At 46.2% G+C, this 24,823-nt stretch overlaps 1 protein-coding gene across 1 annotated transcript in view; it reads left to right on the top strand.

The window, feature by feature from the left end:
* LOC137334346 (actin nucleation-promoting factor WASL-like) overlaps window positions 1-24,823 on the top strand; it is a 75,310-nt gene that overhangs the window by 18,084 nt on the left and 32,403 nt on the right. Inside the window, exons 2-3 of the mRNA XM_067999054.1 lie at window positions 282-422; window positions 3,213-3,299. Coding sequence (XP_067855155.1) covers window positions 282-422; window positions 3,213-3,299 — 228 coding nt within the window. The remainder of the gene's footprint in view (window positions 1-281; window positions 423-3,212; window positions 3,300-24,823) is intronic.

Raw genomic sequence — 24,823 nt, 5'->3', positions numbered from 1 at the left:
AGAGCTCGGCCGTTCAGGGGTGATGTCAGGAAGCACTTCCTCACACAAAGGGGAGTGGAAATCTGGAACTCTCTCCCCCAAAAATCTGTTGAGACTGGGGTTCAATTGGAAATTTTAAGACTGAGACTGATCTCAATGGATATGGAGCAAAGGCAGGTAAATGGAGTGATGGTGCAGATTAGCCATGATCTGATTGAATGGGGGGGGGACAGGCTCCAGGGGCTGAATGGCCTCCTCCTGATCCTGTGTTCCTAATTGTTGTGATTTTTCTTTATTCTCAGTCTTTGGCCACAGCGGTGGTGCAGCTTTACTTGGCGATGCCGGAGAGAAGGCAGCGGTGGGTTAAGCGTCACTGTGGAGTGGCCTGTCTTGTGAAGGACAACCCGCAACGGTCCTACTTCATCAGGCTGTACGATCTAAGGGTGAGTGTGACAGAGCGAGGGGGTCAAAGGCAACGCTCAGCAGGTCAGGCAGCATCTGTGGAGAGAATATTTCAGCCCCTCATTGGCACAAGTGAATGATCGTATCACTTGGTGTGGCTCTGAGTTATACCGACAGCAAGGTCCTGACTCCCATCCCTCATCTGTGCTGATCACAGCAGGAGTGGCAATAGTAGCGATACAATTAGGGTCACTGTCTCGGACCGCCTCTCACTGGGGGCACGGCCCCACGGGGACCGCCTCTCACTGGGGGCACGGCCCCACGGGGACCGCCTCTCACTGGGGGCACGGCCCCACGGGGACCGCCTCTCACACCCTCCCTTAGGTCACTGAGGCCATTGTTTGGGCTGCCCCATCCATGTTGAGGTCACTCAGGTTGCACCTGGTCTGTGTCTCTCTCACTGCCTGACTGGGACATCAATGAAGAATCCAGAGCCCCCTGGATGTCAAGAAGCATTCAGGGTAAGAAAAGGCAGAAAAAGAAAGTCTATGATAAACACAGAGAGCTCAATACTACAGAAAGCTTAGAGGAGTATACAAAGTGCAGGGGTGAAGTTAAAAAGGAAATTAGGAAAGCAAAGAGAGGGCATGAAAATATTTTAGCAGATAAAATCAAAGAAAACCCAAAGATGTTTTATAAATACATAAAGAGCAAGAGGATAACTGAGGAACGAATGGGGCCTATTAGAGACCAAAAAGGTAACCTGTGTGTGGAGGCGGAAGATGTGGGGATGGTTCTTAATGAATACTTTGTGTCTGACTTCACAAAAGAGAGGAACGATGCAGAGATTGTAGTTAAGGAGGAGGAGTGTGAAATATTGGATAGGATAAACATAGTGAGAAAGGAAGTATTAAGGGGATTAGCATTTTTGAAAGTAGATAAATCACCAGGGCCGGATGCAATGTATCCCAGGCTGTTAAAAGAAGCAAGGGAGGAAATAGCGGAGGCTTTAACAATCATTTTCCAAACTTCACCGGATGCAGGCGTAATGCCGGAGGATTGGAGGACTCTTTACCCCAAAAAGCTGTGGAGGCTGAGTCATTGAATATATTCAAGGCTGAGTTAGACAAATTTTTGATCAGCAAAGGAGTCAAAGGATATGGGGAAAGGGCGGGAAAGTGGAGTTGAGGTAAAAATCAGATCAGCCATGATCTCATTAAATGGCGGAGCAGGCTCGAGGGGCCGAATGGCCTACTCCTGCTCCTATCTCTTATGGTCTTATGGACTGCTAATGTTCTACCGTTGTTTAAAAAGGGAGCGAAGGATAGACCGAGTAATTACAGGCCAGTCAGTCTAACCTCGTGGTGGGCAAATTATTGGAATCAATTCTGAGGGACAGGATAGACCGTCACTTAGAAAGGACCGGACAAATCAAGGACGGTCAGCATGGATTTGTTAAGGGAAGGTCGTGTCTGACTAACTTGATTGAATTTTTCGAGGAGGTGACAAGGAGGGTTGATGAGGGTAGTGCATTTGATGTAGTCTACATGGATTTTAGCAAGACTTTCGACACGGTCCCACGTGGCAGACTGATCAAAAAAGTAAAAGCCCATGGGATCCAAGGGAAAGTGGTAAATTGGATCCAAAATTAGCTCAGTGGCAGGAAGTAAAGGGTAATGGTCGACGGGTGTTTTTGTGACTGGAAGGCTGTTTCCAGTGGGGTTCCGCAGGGCTCGGTACTCGGTCTCTTGCTTTTTGTGGTATATATTAATGATTTGGACTTAAATGTAAAGGGCATGATTAAGAAGTTTGCAGATGATACAAAAATTGGTCGTGTGGTTGATAGTGAGGAGGAAAGCTGTAGACTGCAGGAAGATATCAATGGACTGGTCAGGTGGGCAGAAAAGTGGCAAATAGAATTCAATCCGGAGAAGTGTGAGGTAATGCATTTGGGGAGGGCAAACAAGGCAAGGGAATACACAATAAATGGGAGGATACTGAGAGATGTAGAGGAAGTGAGGGACCTTGGAGTGCATGTTCACAGATCCCTGAAGATTGCAGGACAGGTAGATAAGGTGGTTAAAAAGGCATACGGGATACTTTCCTTTATTAGCTGTGGCATAGAATATAAGAGCAGGGAGGTTGTGCTGGAACTGTATAAAACATTGGTTAGGCCACAGCTTGAGTACTGCGTACAGTTCTGGTCACCACATTACAGGAAAGATGTGATTGCACTAGAGAGGGTACAGAGGAGATTTACGAGGATGTTGCCAGGACTGGAGAATTTTAGCTATGAGGAAAGATTGGATAGGCTGGGGTTGTTTTCCTTGGAACGGAGGAGGCTGAGGGGAGATTTAATTGAGGTGTATAAAATTATGAGGGGCCCAGATAGAGTGGATAGGGAGGACCTATTTCCCTTAGCAGAGGGGTCAGTGACCAGGGGGCATAGATTTAACTAATTGGTAGAAGGATTAGAGTGGAAATGAGGAGACATTTTTTCACCCAGAGGGTGGTGGGGGTCTGGAACTCACTGCCTGAGAGGGTGGGAGAGGCAGAAACCCTCAACTCATTTAAAAAATACCTGGATGTGCACCTGAGGAGTTGTGACCTGCAGGGCTACGGACCAAATGCGGGAAAGTGGGATTAGGCTGGGTGGCTCGTTTCTCAGCCGGCGCAGACACGAAGGGCTAAATGGCCTCCTTCTGTGCCATGATTTTCTATGATTCTAAGGAGTTGTTTATTGAGCTTTTGGTTGTCCTTTATGATCAAACCGCCTGTTCTGACACTGCTTTCAGACGGTTAATGAATTGCACTTCCTGATTTCCCCTCAGGAATGCCGGAACGTGTGGGAACAGGAGGTTTACATCCCGTTTCAGTATTCTGCCCGGCGGCCGTATTTCCACACCTTCATCGCAGACGTGAGTAACGAGAAACTGGAGATAATGTCTAGACATCTTCCTCAAAGTCTTTCATCTGCACCACTTCCTGTCTGCAGAGCTTCACTTCCCGTTACACTCATCCTTTTCCCGGGTATAAATTCCGATGTCCACGTTTCTGATGGGATTTGACCCCGGAAACTCGGCATTCTGTACAACTTCGACTGGTTTCCCACAATCGCTCAAAATGCTTTCTCAGAATTTTGTCACTTCCATTTTTTCCTCAGTAGTTGAAATTTCTAATGTCCAAAATAAAGATTTAAACAAAATATTAAAAATATTTTCAAAAAATGATTAACTTCCTCAATTGGATTTTAGCACCTTGTCTTCCTTAAAAAGCATGAGCTTGGACCTGATTGGCCCAGAAGTGGGAACGTAGCAGAAACAAGCCAGATCAGGAGATGTCAGCGTCTGGCCGGTGCTGCTGGTGTCTGAGGGGGCAGAACCTCTGTCCCCCCCTTCCTGCTGCTGGTGACTGAGGGGGCAGAACCTCTGTCCCCCCCTTCCTGCTGCTGGTGACTGAGGGGGCAGAACCTCTGTCCCCCCCACTTCCTGCTGCTGGTGTCTGAGGGGGCAGAACCTCTGTTTCCCCCCCCCTTACTGCTGCTGGTGTCTGAGGGGGCAGAACTCCTATTCCCCCCCCTCCCTCCCCAAGGCACCCACATCAGGGGGAGCAGGGCCAAGAGAGTAGACTCCCTCTACCAAAGTCTCTGTTTATGCCAGAGTCCATTTCGATGTATAACCCCACACACCATACCCAAATCAAAGAGACACTGTTTGACCCACAGTGCTGACTCAGGCACTAAGTCTGTACCTGCAGCTCCCTAAACAACCTGCTTGAATAAATCACAAAGATTCCAAACATGGGTAATTATGAGTTGAGAAATGGCCCTTCAGCCCATCAGACCTGGTCTATCCACAGACCCTGTGCAATCCCCTTCACCCAGAACATTTAAACAATGTTGCTGCCAAGTTTCTCTCAGCATTTCCTCAAGTTAATTCTCCAGAGTTTCTTCTCTCTGATTTCACACATTGCCCGAGGATTGTAAATAATATTCTGTTCCTGTTCTTTAATCCTCACTCAGACGTTCTTCATTCGTCGAGGGGTTTAAAACCTGGATAATGTTCTCTAGATCTCTTTCTTTCTTCCAAATTTCTGTCACTTGCCCTCAAACGGCCGGATTCGCCTGAATGTGGGAAAAGCTGGAATAATCGGGTTTAATGTCATCGAATGTCCAGCACAGAAACAGGCCATTCGGCCCAACTGGTCTATCCCGGTGTTTATGCTCCACACGAGCCTCCTCCCTCCCTCCCCCCCCATCTCACCCTATCAGCAAATCCTTCTATTCCTTTCTCCCTCATGTGTTTATCCAGCTTCCCCTTAAATCCATCTACACTTTTCACCTCAACTACTTAGTTTGGTGGTGAGTTCCACATTCTCACCACTCTCTGGGTAAAGAAGTTTCTCCTGAATTCCTGATTGGATTTATTAGTGACTATTTTATATTTATGACCTCTAGTTTTGGTCTCTCCCACAAGTGGAAACATTTTCTCTATCAAACCCTTTCATTATCTTAAAGGCCTCGATCAGGTCACCCCTCAGCCTTCTCTTTTCGAGAGAAAAGAGCCCCAGCCTGTTCAATCTTTCCTGATAGATATAACCTCTCAGTTCTGATATCATCCTAGTGAATCTTTCGTGCACCTTCTCCAGTGCCTCTATATCCTTTTTATAATATTGGCCTTGGAGGGAGTGCAGTGTAGATTTACTAGAATGATGCCTGGACTTCAAGGGTTAACTTACAAGGAGAGATTACACAAACTAGGGTTATATGCCCTGGAATTTAAAAGATTAAGGGGTGATCTGATTGAAGTTTATAAGATATTAAGGGGAACAGATAGGGTGGATAGAGAGAAACTATTTCCGCTGGTTGGGGATTCTAGGAGTAGGGGGCACAGTCTAAAAATTAGAGCCAGACCTTTCAGGAGTGAGATTAGAAAACATTTCTACACACAAAGGGTGGTAGAAGTTTGGAACTCTCTTCCGCAAATGGCAATTGATGCTAACTCAATTGCTAAATTTAAATCTGAGATAGATAGCTTTTTGGCAACCAAAGGTATTAAGGGATATGGGCCAAAGGCAGGTATATGGAGTTAGATCACAGATCAGCCATGATCTTATCAAATGGCGGAGCAATGTCACTAATTCAAACAGTCTTAATCTTCCTTTGAAGCCTTGTTTGTGAAACTTCTGATTATCGAGTTAGATAATATTGACTTGATCTCTTCTGCACTCCCTTGAATAATCTCTGTACTTGGAGTGCGTGATTTTTATTCTCCTTCCATTATGACCTCTGTGCCCTTCAGAACAATATTGATAGCGCTTGTAAAATGCTCAAACGTTCCTCCCTGTGGGTATTCAGTCCCTGGCCTGTAATTGCCCAGTTTATGTCTCTCCTTATTTAACATTCACTTGCCTTTGATGCCCAGTACACAGCCAGTGTTTACGAGACTCCCACAATTATTAACCAAAGCCTCACCCACATCCTGCTTCCCTTCCGCGAGGATTGGAGAACGTGCAGATAGTGGGCTCGAGTAACATTTTACTGCCCAACCCTGAATCAAGTCAAGAACATGGTATACTGGGAGTTCAAAGGCCGAGCAGACCCCCAGTGTGAACCCTAACCCTGTGTGAGGGTCTTCGGCACATAGTGTGAGGGGGGGGGTGGGGTGGAGGGAGAGTCAGGACTCCAGGGTCTGAGTGGGTGTGGTGCCCAGAGTTCATAGTTCCAGGAGAACATTCTAGAAGCCCTTGCATTTAACTGCCAGGCAGATTCTGCTGTTCCTTCAGGAGCTGATTAAACTGTGGGGAGTTTCAGGAATTGTGGTTAAATATTAACCAGGAAATTGCTGCTTTGGACTTTGGTCACATCACCCCAGCAACCAATCTCTCGACCCCGTTCATGCCACTTCGCCTAGAGTTGGGAGCTAAATCCACGATACCCCACAGCCTGGTACTGCCCCATCAGTCCCCCTAACACAAGCACCCACACATAGAAACATCGAAAATAGGAGCAAGAGTAGGCCATTCGGCCCTTCGGGCCTGCTCTGCCATTCAAAATGATTATGGCTGATCGTCCAACTCAGTACCCTGTTCCCGCTTTTTCCCCATATCATAGGAACAGGAGTAGGCCATTCAGCCCCTCGTGCCTGCTCCGCCATTTGATAAGATCATGGCTGATCTGTGATCTAACTCCATATACCTGCCTTTGGCCCATCTCCCTTAATACCTTTGGTTGCCAAAAAGCTATTTATCTCAGATTTAAATTTAACAATTGAGCTAGTATCAATTGCCGTTTGCGGAAGAGAGTTCCAAACTTCTACCACCCTTTGCGTGTAGAAATGTTTTCTTATCTCGCTCCTGAAAGGTTTGGCTCTAATTTTTAGACTGTGCCCCCTACTCCTAGAATCCCCAACCAGCGGAAATAGTTTCTCTCTATCCACCCTATTTGTTCCCCTTAATATCTTATAAACTTCGATCAGATCACCCCTTCACCTTCAAAACTCCAGAGACTACAACCCCAATTTGTGTAATCTCAACCCTTGAAGTCTGGGTATCATTCCAATAAACCTACACTGCACTCCCTCCAAGGCCACTATGTCCTTCTGAAGGTGCGGTGCCCAGAACTGCTCACAGTACTCCAGGTGCGGTCTAACCAGGGTTTTGTATAGCTGCAGCATAACTTCTGCCCCCTTGTACTCTAGTCCTCTAGATATAAAGGCCAACATTCCATGAGCCTTATTGATTATTTTCTGCACCTGTTCATGACACTTCAATGATCTATGTACCTGAACCCCTAAGTCCCTTTGGACATCCACTGTTTTTAACTTTTTACCATTTAGAAAGTACCCTGTTCTATCCTTTTTTGATCCAAAGTGGATGACCTCACATTTGTCTACATTGAATTCCATTTGCCACAGTTTTGCCCATTCACCTAATCTATCAATATCTCTTTGTAATTTTATGTTTTCATCTACACTGCTTACAATGTCACCAATCTTTGTGTCATCGGCAAACTTAGATATGAGACTTTCTATGCCTTCATCTAAGTAGTTAATAAATATTGTGAATAATTGAGGCCCCAAGACAGATCCCTGCGGGACTCCACTAGTCACATCCTGCCAATGTGAGTACCTACCCATTATCCCTACTCTCTGTCGCCTTTCGCTCAGCCAACTTCCTAACCAAGTCTGTACTTTTCCCTTGATTCCATGGGCTTCTATCTTAACTAACAGTCTCTTATGTGGGACCTTATCAAATGCCTTCTGGAAGTCCATATAAATAACATCCATTGACATTCCCCTGTCCACTACTTTAGTCACCTCTTCAAAAAATTCAATCAGGTTTGTCAGGCACGACCTACCTTTCACAAATCCATGCTGGCTCTCTCTGATTAACTGAAAATTCTCGAGGTGTTCAGTAACCCTATCCTTAATTATAGACTCCAGCAATTTCCCCACAACAGATGTTAGGCTAACTGTTCTATAATTCGCTGGTTTCCCTCTCTCTCCTTTCTTAAAAAGCGAAGTGACACGTGCAATTTTCCAATCTAGAGGGACAGTTCCTGAATCTAGAGAAAGTTGAAAGATTATAGTTAGGGCATCTGCAGTGTGCTCACCGACTTCCTTTAAAACCCTGGGATGGAAACCATCTGGTCCTGGGGATTTGTCACTCTTTAGTGCTATTATTTTCTTTATTACTGTTGCTTTACTTATGTTAATTTTAATCGAGTCCCTGTCCCCAATTCAATATTAGTTTTCTTGGGATTTCCAGCATGCTATTCTCTTTTTTTTTACTGTAAATACTGACGCAAAGTAATTGTTCAACATGTCTGCCATTTCCCCATTGTCAATGACAATATCCCCACTTTCAGTTTTTAAGGGGCCAACACTGCTCCTGACCACCCTCTTTTTCCTAATATAACTATAAAAGTTCTTCGTATTGGTTTTGATATCCCTTGCAAGTTTCTTTTCATACTCTCTTTTTGTAGCTCTTACTATCTGTTTTGTGACCCTTTGTTGATCTTTGTATCTTTCCCATTCACCAGGATCTGTGCCATTTTTTGCCTTTTTGTATGCCCTTTCCTTATGTCTTATACTGTCCCTTACCTCTTTAGTTGTCCATGGCTGTTTCTTTTGGCAAGTCGAGTTCTTGCCCCTCGGGGGTATAAACCGATTCTGTATCACGTTAAATGTTTCTTTAAACATTTCCCACTGATCATCAGTCGTTTTACCCATTAACAGATTTGCCCAGTTTGCTGTGGACAGTCTCTGTCTCATCCCATTGAAATCGGCCTTACCCAAGTCTAGAATCTTAGCAGCTGATTCACTTTTTTCCCTTTCAAACACTACATTGAACTCGATCATGTTATGATCACTATTGGATAGATGTTCGCGTACAGTTAAGCAGTTAACTAAATCTGGTTCATTACTCATTACTAAATCTAGTATGGCTTGCCCCCTTGTTGCCTCTCAGACAAACTGCTGTAGAAAACTATCCCGGAGACACTCAAGAAATTCACTACCTTTCTGACAGTTGCTAGTCTGCTTTTCCCAATCTATGTGAAGGTTAAAGTCCCCCATTAAGACCACTATGCCTTTCTTACATGCTTGTCTAATCTCTGCATTTATACAATCCCTTGATCCCATTAGCATTAAGAAATATATCTATCTCCTTCTTGAATACATCTAATGACTTGGCCTCCACAGCCTTCTGTGGTAGAGAATTCCACAGGTTCACCACCCTCCGAGTGAAGAAATTTCTCATCATCTCGGTTCTAAATGGCATACCCCGTATCCTGAGACTGTGACCCCTGGTTCTGGACTCCCCAGCCATCGGGAACATCCTCCCTGCATCTAGTCTGTCTAGTCCTGTTAGAATTTTATATGTTTCGATGAGATCACCTCTCATTCTTCTAAACTCGAGTGAATATAGGCCTAGTCGACCCAATCTCTCCTCATAGGACAACCCTCTCATCCCAGGAATCAATCTAGTGAACCTTCGTTGCACTGCCTGTAAAGGCAAGTATATCCTTCCTTAGATAAGGAGACCAAAACTGTACACAATACTCCAGGTGTGGTCTCACCAAAGTCCTGTACAATTGTAGTAAGACTTCCTTACTCTTGTACTTCAACCCCTTGCAATAAAGGCCAACATGCCATTTGCTTTCCTAATTGCTTGCTGTACCTGCATGTTAACTTTGTGTTTCTTGTATGAGGACACCCAAATCCCTCTGACTACCAACATTTAATAGTTTCTCACCATTTAAAAAAATATTGTTTTTCTATTCTTCCTATCAAAGTGAATAACCTCACATTTCCCCACATTATACTCCATCTGCCACCTTCTTGCCCACTCACTTAACCTGTCTATATCCCTTTGCAGACTCTTTGTGTCCTCCTCACAGCTTACTTTCCCACCTAGCTTTGTATTATCAGCAAACTTGGATACATTACACTCGGTCCCTTCATCTAAGTCATTAATATAGATTGTAAATAGCTGAGGCCCAAGCACTGATCCTTGTGGCACCCCACTAGTTACAGCCTGCCAATCAGTGTATTCCTACTCTGTTTTCTGTCTGTTAACCAGTCCTCAATGCATGCGAATATATTACCCCCAACCCCATATCTTGTGTAACAGCTTTTTATGCGGCACCTTATCGAATGCCTTTTGAAAATCCAAATATACGACATCCACCGGTTCCCCTTGATCCACCCTGCTAATCCTCAAAAAACTCTAAGGTTGGAGGAGCTCGAGCTGCAGTTTTTGGAGCTTGAGCAGCAGCTGGAGTCACTGCAGAGTATCCGTGAGGCTGAGAGCTACGTGGACAGCACGTTTCAGGAGGTGGTCACCCTGCAGCTTGAGGGTGCAGGCAGAGAGGGACTGGGTGACCATCAGACAGACAAGGAGGATCAGGCAGGTAGTGCAGGAGTCCCCGGAGAGCATCTCACTCGCCAACCAGTATTCAGTTCTGAATATTGGTGAGGGAGAGGGTTCCTCTGGAGTGCAGCCAGAGCCAAGAGCAGAGCAGCATGGGTGGCTCAGCTGTACAGGGGGGGGGAGGGAGGCGGAGAAAGATCAGGAGAGCGATAGTGATAGGGGATTCCATAGTTAGGGGAGCAGACAGGCGTTTCTGCAGTCACAAACATGATTCCAGGATGGTGTGTTGCCTCCCTGGTGCCAGGGTCATGGATGTCACTGAGCGGCTGCAGAACATTCTGGGTCGGGGGGTGGGGGTGTGAACAGCCAGAGGTCGTGGTCCATATCGATACCAATGACATAGGTAGAAGAGGGATGAGGTCCCACAGGCAGAGTTTACGGAGTTTGAAAAGACTAACAAGCAGGACCTCAAGGAGTAATCTCCGGATTACTCCCGTTAACACTCGCTAGTGAGTATAGAAGTTGGAGGACAGAGCAGATGAATGTGTGGCTGGAGAGATGATGTAGGAGGGAGGGCTTCAGATTCCTGGGGTATTGGGACAGGTTCTGGTGGAGGTGGGATCTGTACAAGATGGACGGTTTGCACCTCAACAGGGCCGGGACCAATGTCCTCACGGGGAGGTTTGCTAGTGCTGTTGGGGAGGGTTTAAAACTAACTTGGCAGGGGGATGGGAACCTGAGAGGAGATTCAGAAGGGAGAGTAACAAAGCTGGAAGTGGAAGGCAGGAAAGTAGTAAGTGAAATTGGAAGGCAGTGGAAACAAAGGCCAAAATAGGAAAAAAATATTAAGAGGCAAAATTAAAGGCACTTTATTTGAATGCTCGCAGCATTCACAAGGTAGATGAATTGATGGCACAAATAGATGTATATTCAAGGACATTTGACTTTAGGAAAGACAGGCAAAGAGGAAAAGGAGGTGGGGTAATGCTGTTAATAAAGGATGGGATCAGTACAATAGTGAGAAAGGATCTTGGCTCAGAAGATCAAGATGTAGAAACAGCAAGGGGCAGAAAACACTGGTGGGAGTTGTTTATTGGCCACCAAACAGTAGTGGTAATGTAGGGCACGGTATAAAGCAGGAAATTAGAAGTGCCTGTAACAAGGGAAATACAGTAATCATGGGGGACTTAAATCTACATATAGATTGGGCAAACCAAATTAGCACTAATACTGTGGAGGACGAATTCCTGGAATGTATACGAGATGGTTTTATAGATCAGTATGTTGAGGAACAGGTTATTTTAGATCTAGTATTAGTCATAGAAGTTTACAACATGGAAACAGGCCCTTCGGCCCAACATGTCCATATTGTGCAATGAGAAAGGGTTAATTAATAATCTTGTTGTAAAGGAGCCCTTAGGGAAGAGTGAGCATAATATGATAGAATTCTTCATTAAGTTTGAAAGTGATGTAGTTCAATCCGAAACTAGGGTCTTAAATCTAAACAAAGGAAACTACGAAGGTGTGAGGCACAAGTTGGCTGTGGTTGATTGGGGAACGACATTAAAAGGTATGATGGTAGACAGGCAATGGCTGGCATTTAAAGAATTAATACATAATTTGCAACAAATATATATTCCTTTAAGGCACAAAAACCCAACAGGAAAAGTGGTCCAACCGTGGCTAACAGGAGAAATTAAAGATAGTGTTAAATCAAAGAAAGAGGCAGATAAAGTTGCCAGAAAAAGCCTGAGGATTGGGAGCATTTTAGAATTCAGCAAAGGACCAAGAAATTGATAAAGGGAAAATAGAATATGGGAGTAAACTAGCGAGAAACATAAAACCAGATTGTAAAAGCTTCTATAGGTATGTAAAAAGGAAAAGACTGGCAAAGGCAAATGTGGGTCCCCTACAGACAGAGACGGGAGAATTTATAATGGGGAATAAGGAAATGGCAGAGAAATTAAACAAATACTTTGAGCCTGATATTAGGAGGGTGGCGGGTTGGCAGCAGGGGGCAGGGGGACTGCGCACCCGCAGCATAGGCTGTCAGCTGGAGGAGCCCTATTTAAAGGGTCAGTCCTCCACTGACTGATGCTGCAGAAAATAGGCAAAATTACAGCATGGAGCAGCCCAGGGGGAAGGCTGCTCCCAGGTTTAATGATGCCTCACTCCAGGTCCTACTGGAAGTGGTGAGGAGGAGGGGGGGGGGGGGGGGGGGGACAGAGATCTTCTCCCCAGTGGGCGGGAGGAAGTGGCCCGCCTCTGCCACCAAGAAGGCCTGGCTCGAGGTGGCAGAGGAGGTCACCTGCGCCACCAACATATCGCCCACCTGCATACAGTGCAGGAGGCGCTCCAATGCCCTCAGTAGGTCAGCCACAGTGAGAACACGTAGTCTTTCCCCTACACTCCGTCTGCCACAACACTGCCCCCACCCCACATCTCCTTCGGCACTGCCAACACTACTCTGTCACATGACCCCTCATACCCACTCAAACCTCATCCTCATCTTACCTGCACCTACTCACCTCGCCAGTACTCATCCCGCCACTACCACTCAACCCAATCCTCATACAATCTCATGGCTCTATCTCATACTCACCCTCTCGTGCATCTCTTTCACGGTCAGCCTCACTCAACCTGCCACTACCTGTGCTGCAGCCACAGGGCATGCATCACATATGTGCAGTAGGCAGAGTAAGGCAAACGTGTCGTGAGCATGAAGGGGATGTACAAGGGTGTTTGAGGGTTTGTCATGGTTCTTACTTATATTTAATTTCTGATCAACTCACATTACATATTATATTGGCACCACTACTGCCACGTCTTTGCGAATCTTGTCTGGTTTGTGCAATAATGCCCTTTCCTGAGGATCACAATGAAGACCCACCACTGATGCCACCCATTGTGTCACTGCAGAGTGGGTGTAGGTGTATTTGCAGGGCTCTTTTGCGCAGACGACTGAGAGACATCGGCGATGTCCCCGGTGACATCCTGGAAGGATGCGGAGGAGAAGTTGTTGAGGGCAGTGGTGACTTTGACAGCGACAGGTAAGAAGATGGTGCTCGGGCCAGCTGGGAGCAGCTCAGCATGAAGGAGGCTGTTGATATCCACGACTACATGTCGAGTGAATCTGAGCCTCCGTGTGCACTGCTGCTCAGAGAGGTACAGGAAGCTGAGCCTCGGTCTGTGGACCCTGTGGCGAGGGTAGTGCCCTCTGCGACGCGTCTCTCTCTGCGGTTGCCCTCCCTCCTGCTGTACAGGTGGATGTGTCACAGCACTGTGTTGTGGAGCTCCACGTGTCAGAGGTGGACGGCGAGGCTGTTCGCCCTCCGAGGAGGTCATAACTGCCCCCATCCGGAAGATGTACATCTGAGGGGGTCCGCAAGGTCGGTACTTGCGTCTGGACCCCGGGATAAGTGTGAAAGTTGGTGACTTTGATTGTCAGGAGGAGGGTGGTGGAGGCCAAACTTTGTCCAAAGTGACAGAGTGGCCTCCTGCAATGAGTGAGGGTCTCCCCCCCACCTGTCAAATGGACCTTTGCAGCTGCCACAGGCTGGTGGCTACAACACGTCCATTTCAACTGGGAGTGTTTCCCCCAGCACAGGAAACAGTCCCAGTTGACTTGAAAATCCCACCCCTCCTAAAATATGAGGTCAATCAGGTCTGTAAATGACCTGAAGAACCCGTTTAATTACTTTAAGTGGCACCCTGCTGGCTTTAATTGCCGGCAGGAGTCACACATGCGGGGGCTGCGCGCGCATGTCAGCGCGTCACTGGGGAACCTGGAAGTGGGCGGGTTGGAGCCGGGCTCCGGACCCGCCCCAGGAATCCCGATTTTCGGAGCCCACCCCCCCCCCCGGCCACGAAAGCACCTGCTCGGGGTGCGAAAATAGAGCCCTTTGTATCTGTCTTCACAGGAAACGACCCAAAAAACCTCCCAGGAATACTAGAAAACAGAGGGTCTGGTGAGAATGAGGAACTGAAAGAAATTAATAGAATCATAGAAGTTTACAACATGGAAACAGGCCCTTCGGCCCAACATGTCCATGTCGCCCAGTTTATACCACTAAGCTAGTCCCAATTGCCTGCACTTGGCCCATATCCCTCGATACCCATCTTCCCCATGTAACTGTCCAAATGCTTTTTAAAAGACAAAATTGTACCTGCCTCTACTACTGCCTCTGGCAGCTCGTTCCAGACACTCACCACCCTTTGAGTGAAAAAATTGCCCCTCTGGACCCTTTTGTATCTCTCCCCTCTCACCTTAAATCTATGCCCCCTCGTTATAGACTCCCCTACCCTTGGGAAAAGATTTTGACTATCTACCTTATCTATGCCCCTCATTATTTTATAGACTTCTATAAGATCACCCCTAAACCTCCTACTCTCCAGGGAAAAAAGTCTCAGTCTATCTAACCTCTCCCTATAAGTCAAACCATCAAGTCCCGGTAGCATCCTAGTAAATCTTTTCTGCACTCTTTCTGGTTTAATAATATCCTTTCTATAATAGGGTGACCAGAACTGTACACAGTATTCCAAGTGTGGCCTAACTAATGTCTTGTACAACTTCAACAAGACATCCCAACTCCTGTATTCAATGTTCTGACCAATGAAACAAAGCATGCTGAATGCCTTCTTCACCACCCTATCCACCTGTGACTCCACTTTCAAGGAGCTATGAACCTGTACTCCTAGATCTCTTTGTTCTATAACTCTCCCCAACACCCTACCATTAACGGAGTAGGTCCTGGCCCGATTCGATCTACCAAAATGCATCACCTCACATTTATCTAAATTAAACTCCATCTGCCATTCATCGGCCCACTGGCCCAATTTATCAAGATCCCGTTGCAATCCTAGATAACCTTCTTCACTGTCCACAATGCCACCAATCTTTGTGTCATCTGCAAACTTACTAACTATGCCTCCTAAATTCTCATCCAAATCATTAATATAAATAACAAATAACAGCGAACCCAGCACCGATCCCTGAGGCACACCGCTGGTCACAGGCCTCCAGTTTGAAAAACAACCCTCTGTCTTCTGTCGTCAATCCAATTTTGTATCCAATTGGCTACCTCACCTTGGATCCCGTGAGATTTAACCTTATGTAACAACCTACAATGCGGTACCTTGTCAAATGCTTTGCTAAAGTCCATGTAGACCACGTCTACTGCACAGCCCTCATCTATCTTCAAAAAACTCAAATTCGTGAGACATGATTTTCCACTCACAAAACCATGCTGACTGTTCCTAATTAGTCCCTGCCTCTCCAAATGCCCGTAGATCCTGTCTCTCAGAATACCCTCTAACAACTTACCCACTACAGATGTCAGGCTCACCGGTCTGTAGTTCCCAGGCTTTTCCCTGCCGCCCTTCTTAAACAAAGGCACAACATTTGCTACCCTCCAATCTTCAGGCACCTCACCTGTAGCTGTCGATGATTGAAATATCTCTGCTAGGGGACTCGCAATTTCCTCCCTAACCTCCCATAACGTCCTGGGATACATTTCATCAGGTCCCGGAGATTTATCTACCTTGATGCGCGTTAAGACTTCCAGCACCTCCCTCTCTGTAATATGTACACTCCTCAAGACATCACTATTTATTTCCCCAAGTTCCCTAACATCCATGCCTTTCTCAACCGTAAATACTGATGTGAAATATTCATTCAGGATCTCACCCATCTCTTGTGGTTCCGCACATAGATGACCTTGTTGATCCTTAAGAGGCCCTACTCTCTTCCCTAGTTACTCTTTTGCCCTTTATGTATTTGTAGAAGTAAAAAAAAATAGAACCAGAGAAATTAATGGGACTGAAAGTCGATAAATCCCAAGGACCTGATGATCTACATCCCAGGGTTTTGAAAGAGGTGGCTAGAGAGATAGTGGATGCATTGGTTGTCATCTTCCAAAATTCTATAGATTCTGGAATGGTTTCTGCAGCTTGGAGGGTGGCAAATGTAACCCCACTATTTAATAAAGGAGGGAGAGAAAACAGGGAACTACAGACTGGTTAGCCTAACATCAGTAGTAGGGAAAATGCTAGAATCCATTATAAAGGATGTGATAACAGGACACTTAGGATTTGGCAGAGTTAACATGGATTTATGAAAGGAAAATCATGTTTGACAAACCTACTGGAGTTTTTTTTTGAGGATGTAACCAGTAGAATAGATAAGGGGGAACCAGTGGATGTGGTTTATTTGGATTTTCAGAAAGCTTTCAATAAAGGTCCCACACAGGAGGTTGGTGAACAAAATTAAAGCACATGGGATTGGGGGGAATATACTGGCATGGATTGAGAATTGGTTGACAGACAGGAAACAGGGAGTAGGAATAAACGGGTCTTTTTCGGGGTGGCAGGCAGTGACTAGTGGGGTACCGCAGGGATCAGTGCTTGGGCCCCAGCTATTCACAATATATATCAATGATTTGGATGAGGGAACTAAATGTAATATTTCCAAGTTTGCTGATGACAAAACTAGGTGGGATCATGAGTTGTGAGGAGGATGCAAAGAGACTTCAAGGGGATTTAGACAGGCCAAGTGAGTGGGTAAGAACATGGCAGATGGAATATAATGTGAAGTTATGCACTTTGGTAGGAAAAACAGAAATGCAGAGTATTTTTTAAATGGTGAGAGATTGGGAAATGTTGATGTTCAAAGGGACCTGGGTGTCCTTGTACATGAGTCACTGAAAGCTAACATTCAGGTGCAGCAAGCAATTAGGAAGGCAAATGGTATGTTGGCCTTTATTGCAAGAGGATTTGCATGCAGGAGTAAAGATGTCTTACTGCAATTATATAGGGCCTTGGTGAGACCACACCTGGAGTATTGTGTACAATTTTGGTCTCCTTACCAAAGAAAGGACATACTTGCCATAGAGGGAGTGCAGACTGATTCCTGGGATGGCAGGACTGTTGTATGAGGAGAGATTGAATAGACTAGGCCTGAATTCTCGAGTTTAGAAGAATGAGAGGTATCTCATTGAAACATACAAAATTCTTACAGGGCTCAATAGGGTAGATGTGGGGAGGATGTTTTCCCTGGCTGGAGAGTCTAGAACCAGGGGCACAGTCTCAGAATAAAGGGTCGGCCATTTAGGACTGAGATGAGGAGAAATTTCTTCAGAGGGTGGTGAATCTTTGGAATTCTCTATCCCAGAGGGCTGTGGAGGCTCAGTCATTGAGTACATTCAAAACAGAGATCGATAGATTTCTAGATATTAAAGGCATCAAAGGATATGGGGATGGTGCAGGAAAATGGCGTTGAGGTAAAAAAATCAGCCATGATCTTGTTGAATGGCGGAGCAGGCTCGAGGGGCCGGATGGTCTACTCCTGCTCCTATTATGTCCATAGATTTGTGAAACACGATTTCCCTTTCATAAAACCATGTTGACTCTGCTAAGTGCCCTGTTACCACATGCTTAATGATGGATTCCAGCATTTTCCTGACTACTGTTGTCAGGCTAAATGGCCTGTAGTTCCCTGTTTTCTCTCCCTCCTTTCTTGAATAGCAGGGTTACATTTGCCACCTTCCAGTCCCCTGGGACTGTTCTCGAATCTCGGAGGATCACAACCAATGCATCCACTACTTAAATCCCCAGGATTTAGGCCATCAGGTCCAGGGGATTTGTCGGCTTTTAGTCCCATTAATTTTTCTTTAATATTAATTAGTTTAAGTTCCTCACTCTCATTAGACCCTTGGTTCCCCACTATTTCTGGTATATTTTGTGTCTTCTACTGTGAAGACAGACAAAATATTTGTTTAACATCTCTGCCATTTCCTGATTCCCTATTATAATTTCTCCAGTCTCATCCTCTAAGGGACCAACGTTTACCTTTGCTACTCTCTTCCTTTTTACATACTTGTAGAAGCTCTTACAATCTGTTTTTATATTTCTTGCTAGTTTACTCTCATTCTATTTTTTCCCTTTTTATCAATTTTTTGGTCATTCTTTGCTGGTTTCTAAAACTCTCCCAATCCTCAGGCTTACTACTCTTCTTGGCAACATTATAAATCTCAATCTAAAAACAATCACTAGAGAAAAAGTACTAGGTAAACTAATGGGTCTAAAGGCTGACAAGTCCCCTGGACCTGATGGCTTGCATCTGAGGGTCTTAAAGGAAGTGGCTACAGAGATAGTGGATGCATTGGTTGTAATCTTCCAGAATTCACTAGATTCTGGAAAGGTCCCAGCAGATTGGAAAACCGCAAAAGTAACACCCCTATTCAAGAAGGGAGTGAGACAGAAAGCAGGTAATAGGCCAATTAGCGTAACATCTGTCATTGGGAAAATGCTAGAATCCATTATTAAGGAAGTAGCAGTAGGACATTTGGAGACACTCAATACAATCAAGGAGAGTCAACATGGTTTTATGAAGGGGAAATCATGTCTGACAAATTTATTAGAGTTCTTTGAGGAAGTAACGGGCAGGGTGGATGAAGGGGAACCAATGGATGCAGTATATTTGGATTTCCAAAAGGCATTCGATAAGGTGCCACATAAAAGATTACTGCACAAGATAAGAGCTCATGGTGTTGGGGGTAATATACTGGCATGGATAGAGGATTGGCTAACTAACAAAAAACAAAGTCGGGATAAAAGGGTCATTTTCAAAATGGCAATCTGTAACTAGTGGGGTGCCGCAGGGCTCAGTGCTGGGGCCTCAACTATTTACAATATATATCAATGACTTGGATGAAGGAACAGAGTGTCTTGTGGCCAAATTTGCTGATACAAAGATAGGTGGAAAAGCAAGTTGTGAGGAGGACACAAAGGGCTCGATTTTAGGAGCGTGTTTCCGGCGGGTTCCCAGCGGGGTGGCCCTGAAAATCCCGATCTCCGGTCACGTGACCGGATCGCAACGAAATCCCGGCCACTTCCGGGTACCGCGCTGACGTGCGGGGCTGCGCGCGCAGGCCCCGCTGGTGGGAATCCCGCAGGCAATTAAAGCCAGCGGGGTTCCACTTGAGAGTACTTACCTTGCTCGTTGTGGTCAGTTAATGAGCTGAAGCAGCTGTCAAAAGAGGAAGTGTGGGATTTTCGGTTCAAGGCAGTGAGTTTCCCACACTGGGGGAAACAGTCTCCCTCCAACCAGGCGTGTTGCAGCCAGCAGCCTGTGGCAGCTGCCAAGGTGCACCCCACGGGGGAGAGCCCTCACCCACGCAGGAGGCCACCGCGTCACATAGGGCAACCCCTGCCCTCCACCACCCCCCGCCAAGCCAGAGGACAGACCGACACGAAACCGCAGCCCCAGTCCGAGGAACCACACACCTACCCTGCACAACCCCTCAGACCAACACCTGCCAGTTGGGTGGTGTGTGGAGACCCTCGGAGGACGAAGAGCATGACCAGCCCCAGCAGCCTCGCAGTCCACGCCGTCCGCCGCAGAGACGTGGATCCCCCCAACACGGTGTTGTTGCACGCCCACCTGCACAGCAGGAGGGAGGGCTACCGCAGAGAGAGACGCGTCGCAGAGGGCACTACCCTCGCCACAGGGTCCACAGACCGAGGCGCAGCTCCCCGGACCTCTCCGAGCAGCAGTGCACAGGGAGGCGCAGATTCGCTCGACATGTAGTCGTGGAGATCTGCAGCCTCTTTCATGCCGAGCTGCTCCTGGCTGGCCCCAGCACCAACTGCTTACCTGTCGCTGGCAAAGTCACCACTGCCCTCCACACCTTCTCCTCCGCATCCTTCCAGGGTGCAGCCGGCTACACCGCCGATGTCTCTCAGTCGTCTGCACGGACGAGCCCTGCAAATACACCTGCACCTACTCTGCAGTAACACGATGGGTGGCATCAGTGGTGGGTCCTCATAGTGATACCCAGGAGCGGGCATTATTGGACACAACGGACAGGATTTGCGGAGACATGGCAGTGGTGGTGTCAATATAATGTGTGCTGTTTGTTGCTCTGAAATTCAATATGGGTAACACCCATGACAAACCCTCAGACACCCTTGTGCACCCCCTTCATGCTGACGAGACGTTTGCCTTACGCTGCCTACTGCACATATGTGATGCATGCCCTGTGGCTGCAGCACAGGTGGTGGCAGGTTGAGTGAGGCTGGCCGTGAGGGAGATGCACGAGAGGGTGAGTATGGGATGGAGCAATGAGATTGTATGTGGATTGGGTTGCGTGGTAGTGGCAGGATGAGTACTGGCGAGGGGAGTAGGTGGAGGTAAGATGAGGATGGGGTGTGAGTGGGTATGAAGGGTGATGTGACAGAATAGTGTTGGCGGTGCCGAAGGAGATGTGGGGTGGGGGCAGTGTTGTGGCAGACGGAGTGTAGGGGAAAGACTTCGTGTTCTCACTGCGGCTGACCTACTGAGGGCATTGCAGCGCCTCCTGCACTGTATGCAGGTGGGCGATATGTTGGTGGCGCAGGTGACCCCCTCTGACACCTCGAGCCAGGCCTTCTTGGTGGCAGAGGCAGGCCGCTTCCTCCCGCCCGCCGGGGGGAAGATCTGTGTCCTCCCCCTCCTCCTCACCCCATCTGATGATACCTGGGGTGAGGCATCATTAAACTGGGAGCAGCCTTCCCCCTGGGCTGCTCCATGCTGCAATTTGTCCCATTGGTTGCAGCATCTGTCAGTGGAGGACTGCCCCTTTAACTAGAGAGCCTCCAGCTGACAGATCGTACTGCGCATGCGCAGCCCGCCCGACGCGCAGGCCAGCGCCGTGGACCCCGGAGGAGCAGGTAATTGATTCCTATTAGTGGGTTGCCTGCTACGATCGCGTGGGCAACCCACTAATTTCGCCGAGCGTGTTGACCACGCTCCCAGAGGACCACCCGCTGGGAACCCGCAGGCCTGCTAAATTCGGGCCCCAAGTGTCTGCAAAGGGATATTGACAGGTTAAGCGAATGGGCAAAAATTTGACAGATGGAATATAATGAGGGAAAATGTGAAGTCATCCACTTTGGGAGGAAAAATAAAAAAGCAAAATATTATTTGAATGGAAAATACTACAAAATGCTGCGGTACAGAGGGATCTGGGTGTCCTCGTACATAAAACACAAGCAGTCAACATACAGGTGCAGCAGGAAATCCGGAAGGCAAACGGAATATTGGCCTTTATTTCTAGGGGGATGGAGTCTAAAAGCAGGGAAGTCATGCTCCAACTGTACAGGGTGCTGGTGAGACCACACCTGGAGTACTGCGTACAGTTCTGGTGCCCTTATTTAAAAGGAAGGACATACTTGCATTGGAGGCAGTTCAGAGAAGGTTCACTAGGTTGATTGCGGGTACGGAAGGGTTGTCTTATGAGGAAAGATTGAACAGGTTGGGTCTACACTCATTGGAGTTTAGAAGAATGACAGGAAATCTTATTGAAACATACAAGATTCTGAGGGGACTCGATAGGGCAGATGCTGAGAGGATGTTACCCCTCATGGGGGAATCTAAAACTAGGGGGCATGGTCTCAGAATAAGGGGTCGCCCGTTTAAGACGGAAATAAGGAGAAATTTCTTCTCCCAGAGGGTCGTGAATCTTTGGAATTCTTTACCCCAAAAAGCTGTGGAGGCTGAGTCATTGAATACATTCAAGGCTGAGTTAGACAAATTTGATCAGCAAAGGAGTCAAAGGGTATGGGGAAAAGGCGGGAAAGTGGAGTTGAGGTAAAAATCAGATCAGCCATGATCTCCCTGAATGGCGGAGCAGGCTCGAGAGGCCGAATGGCCTACTCCTATCTCTATGGTCTAATACCATCCTTAACTTCTTTAGTTAGCCACAGATGGATCACTTTGTCCATGGAGTTTTTATTTCTCAATTCTCAATGAATATACATTGCATTATGAAATATTTCTTTCATATTTGCCATTGCTTCTCTACAGTCATATCTTTTAATCTAATTTCCCAATCTACCTTCGGCAACTCGCCCCTCATACCTATGTACTTGGCATTGTTTAAGTTTAAGACTCTAGTTTCAGGCTTAAGTACGTCACTCAATCTCAATGTGAAATTCTATCATATTATGATCACTCTTCCCCAGAGGATCCCTTATTATGAGATTACTAATTAACCCTGTCTCATTACAAAAGACAAGTTGCCTGTTTCCTGGTTGGTTCCACGACATTGTTCTCTGAATCGGTCTCTAATACGTTCCATGAACTCACCCTTGAAACTTCTGCAAATTTGATTTGCCTAGTCTAAAATGATTAAAGATCCCCACGATTATTACATTATCTTTGTTACAAGCTCCTCTTATTTCTTGATTAATACTCTGTCCAACTGTATAACTACTATTAGGGGGCCTGTAAACTACTCCCACCAGGGTTTTCTGCCCCTTGTTATTTCTTATTTCCACCCAGACTGATTCTACTTCCTGATCTTCTGAGCCGAGATCCTTTCTCACTACTGTCCTTATCTTATCCTTTATTATCAGGGCTACTCCCCCTCACTCCTCCCCTTTTCCATTTTGCCTTTCTTTTCGAAAAGTCAAGTACCCTGGAATATTTTGTTCCCAACCTTGGTCACCCTGCAACCATGTCTCAGTAATGGCGAGTAGATCAAACCCATTTATGCCATTAATTTGTCTATTTTGTTACGAATGCTTTTGCATTCAGATAAAGCACCTTTAAATTTAACTTTAAACCATTTTTCCCTGATTTGTCCTTATTCACTGATGCACTATTACCAATAAACTCTGTCCCTTCCTGTCACTCTGCTCACCTTTACCCAAATTGCTACACTGCTCTATGGCCTTGACTTTTCAGATTTATAAGCTTACCCTTACTTGAACCCTGGCTGATTTCCCCTCCCTCTAACCCAGGGGTCACTGGACAGTGATCAGGAGCAGGAACCCTGGCTGATTTCAAAGGAAGGGTGGGACTGATTAGGAGATCTTCTTGTGGAGGCAGAGACCATGGCTGAGGTACTGAATGAACACTTCACATTGGTCTTCACTAGAGAAGAGGATGCTGCCATTGTAGCAGTAAAGGAGGAGACAGTGGTGATATTGGAGAGGATTAAAATAGATAAAGAGGAGGTACTTAAAGATTGGCAGAACTCAAAGTAGAAATATCACCCGGTCCGGATGGGATACATCCTCGGTTACGGAGGGAAGTAAGGGTGGAAATTGCGCAGACTCTGGCCACAATCTTCCAATCCTCCTTAGATATGGGGACGGTGCCAGAGGACTGGAGGATTGCAAATATTACACCCCTGTTCAAAAAAGGGGAGAGGGATAAACCCGGTAATTACAGGCCAGTCAGCCTAATGTCGGTGCTGGGGAAACTTTTAGAGACAATAATCTGGGACAAAATTAATTGTCACTTGGAAAAGTCTGGGCTAATAAATGAAAGTCAGCACGGATTTGTTAAAGGAAAATCGTGTTTGACTAACTTGATTGAGTTCTTTGATGAAGTAACGGAGAGGGTTGATGAGGGGAGTGCGGTTGATATTGTGTGTATGGACTTTCAAAAAGTATTGATAAAGTGTCACATAATAGATTTCTTAGCAAAATTAAAGCCCATGGGATTAAAGGGACAGTGACAGCGTGGATACAAAATTGACTAAAGGACAGGAAGCAGAGAGTAGTGGTGAACGGTTGTTTTACAGACTGAAGGGAAGTTTACAGTGGTGTTCCACAGGGGTCAGTATTAGGACCACTGCTCTTTTTGATATATATTAATGACCTGGACTTGTGTATAGAGGGTATAATTTCAAAGTTTACAGATGACATGAAACTCAAATGTAATAAACAATGTGGAGGATAGTAACAGACTTCAGGAGGACATAGACAGACTGGTGAAATGGGCAGACACATGGCAGATGAAATTTAACACAAATGTAAAGTGATGCATTTTGGTTGGAAGAATGAGGAGAGGCAATATAAACTAAATGGTACAATTTTAAAAGGGGTACAGGAACAGAGAGACCTGGGGGTGTATGCGTACACACAAATCTTTGAAGGTGGCAGGACAAGTTGAGAAAGTGGTTTAAAAAAAAAAAGCATACAGGATCCTGGGCTTTATTAATAGAGGCACAGAGTACAAAAGCAAGAAAGTTATGCTAAACCTTTATAAAACACTGGTTAGGCCTCAGCTGGAGTGTTGTGTTCAATTCTGGGCACCGCACTTTAGGAAGGATGTCAAGGCCTTAGAGAGGGTGCAGAGGAGATTTACTAGAATGATTCCAGGGATGAGGGACTTCAGTTATGTGGAGAGACTGGAGAAGCTGGGATTGTTCTCCTTAGAGCAGAGAATGTTAAGGGGAGATTTGATAGAGGTGTTCAAAATCATGAACTGTTTTGACAGAGTAAATAAGGAGAAACTGTTTCCAGCGACAGGAGGGTCAGTAACCGGAGGACACGGATTTAAGGTGATTGGCAAAAGAACCAGGAGACATGAGGAAATATTTTTTGCACAGTGAGTTGTTATGATCTGGAATGTGCTGCCTGAAAGGGTGGTGGAAGCAGATTCAATAATAACTTTCAAAAGGGAATTGGATAAATACTTGAAAAGGAAAAAAATTACAGGGCTACGGGGAAAGAGCAGGGGAGTGGGACTAATTGGATAGCTCTGTCAAAGAGCCAACACAGGCACAATGGGCCAAATGGC

This window comes from Heptranchias perlo, chromosome 17, assembly GCF_035084215.1.
Source record: "Heptranchias perlo isolate sHepPer1 chromosome 17, sHepPer1.hap1, whole genome shotgun sequence".
Classification (NCBI taxonomy): domain Eukaryota; kingdom Metazoa; phylum Chordata; class Chondrichthyes; order Hexanchiformes; family Hexanchidae; genus Heptranchias; species Heptranchias perlo.
The sequence above is the reverse complement of the archived record's forward strand: the minus strand, read 5'-3'. Positions and strand labels throughout refer to the sequence as shown.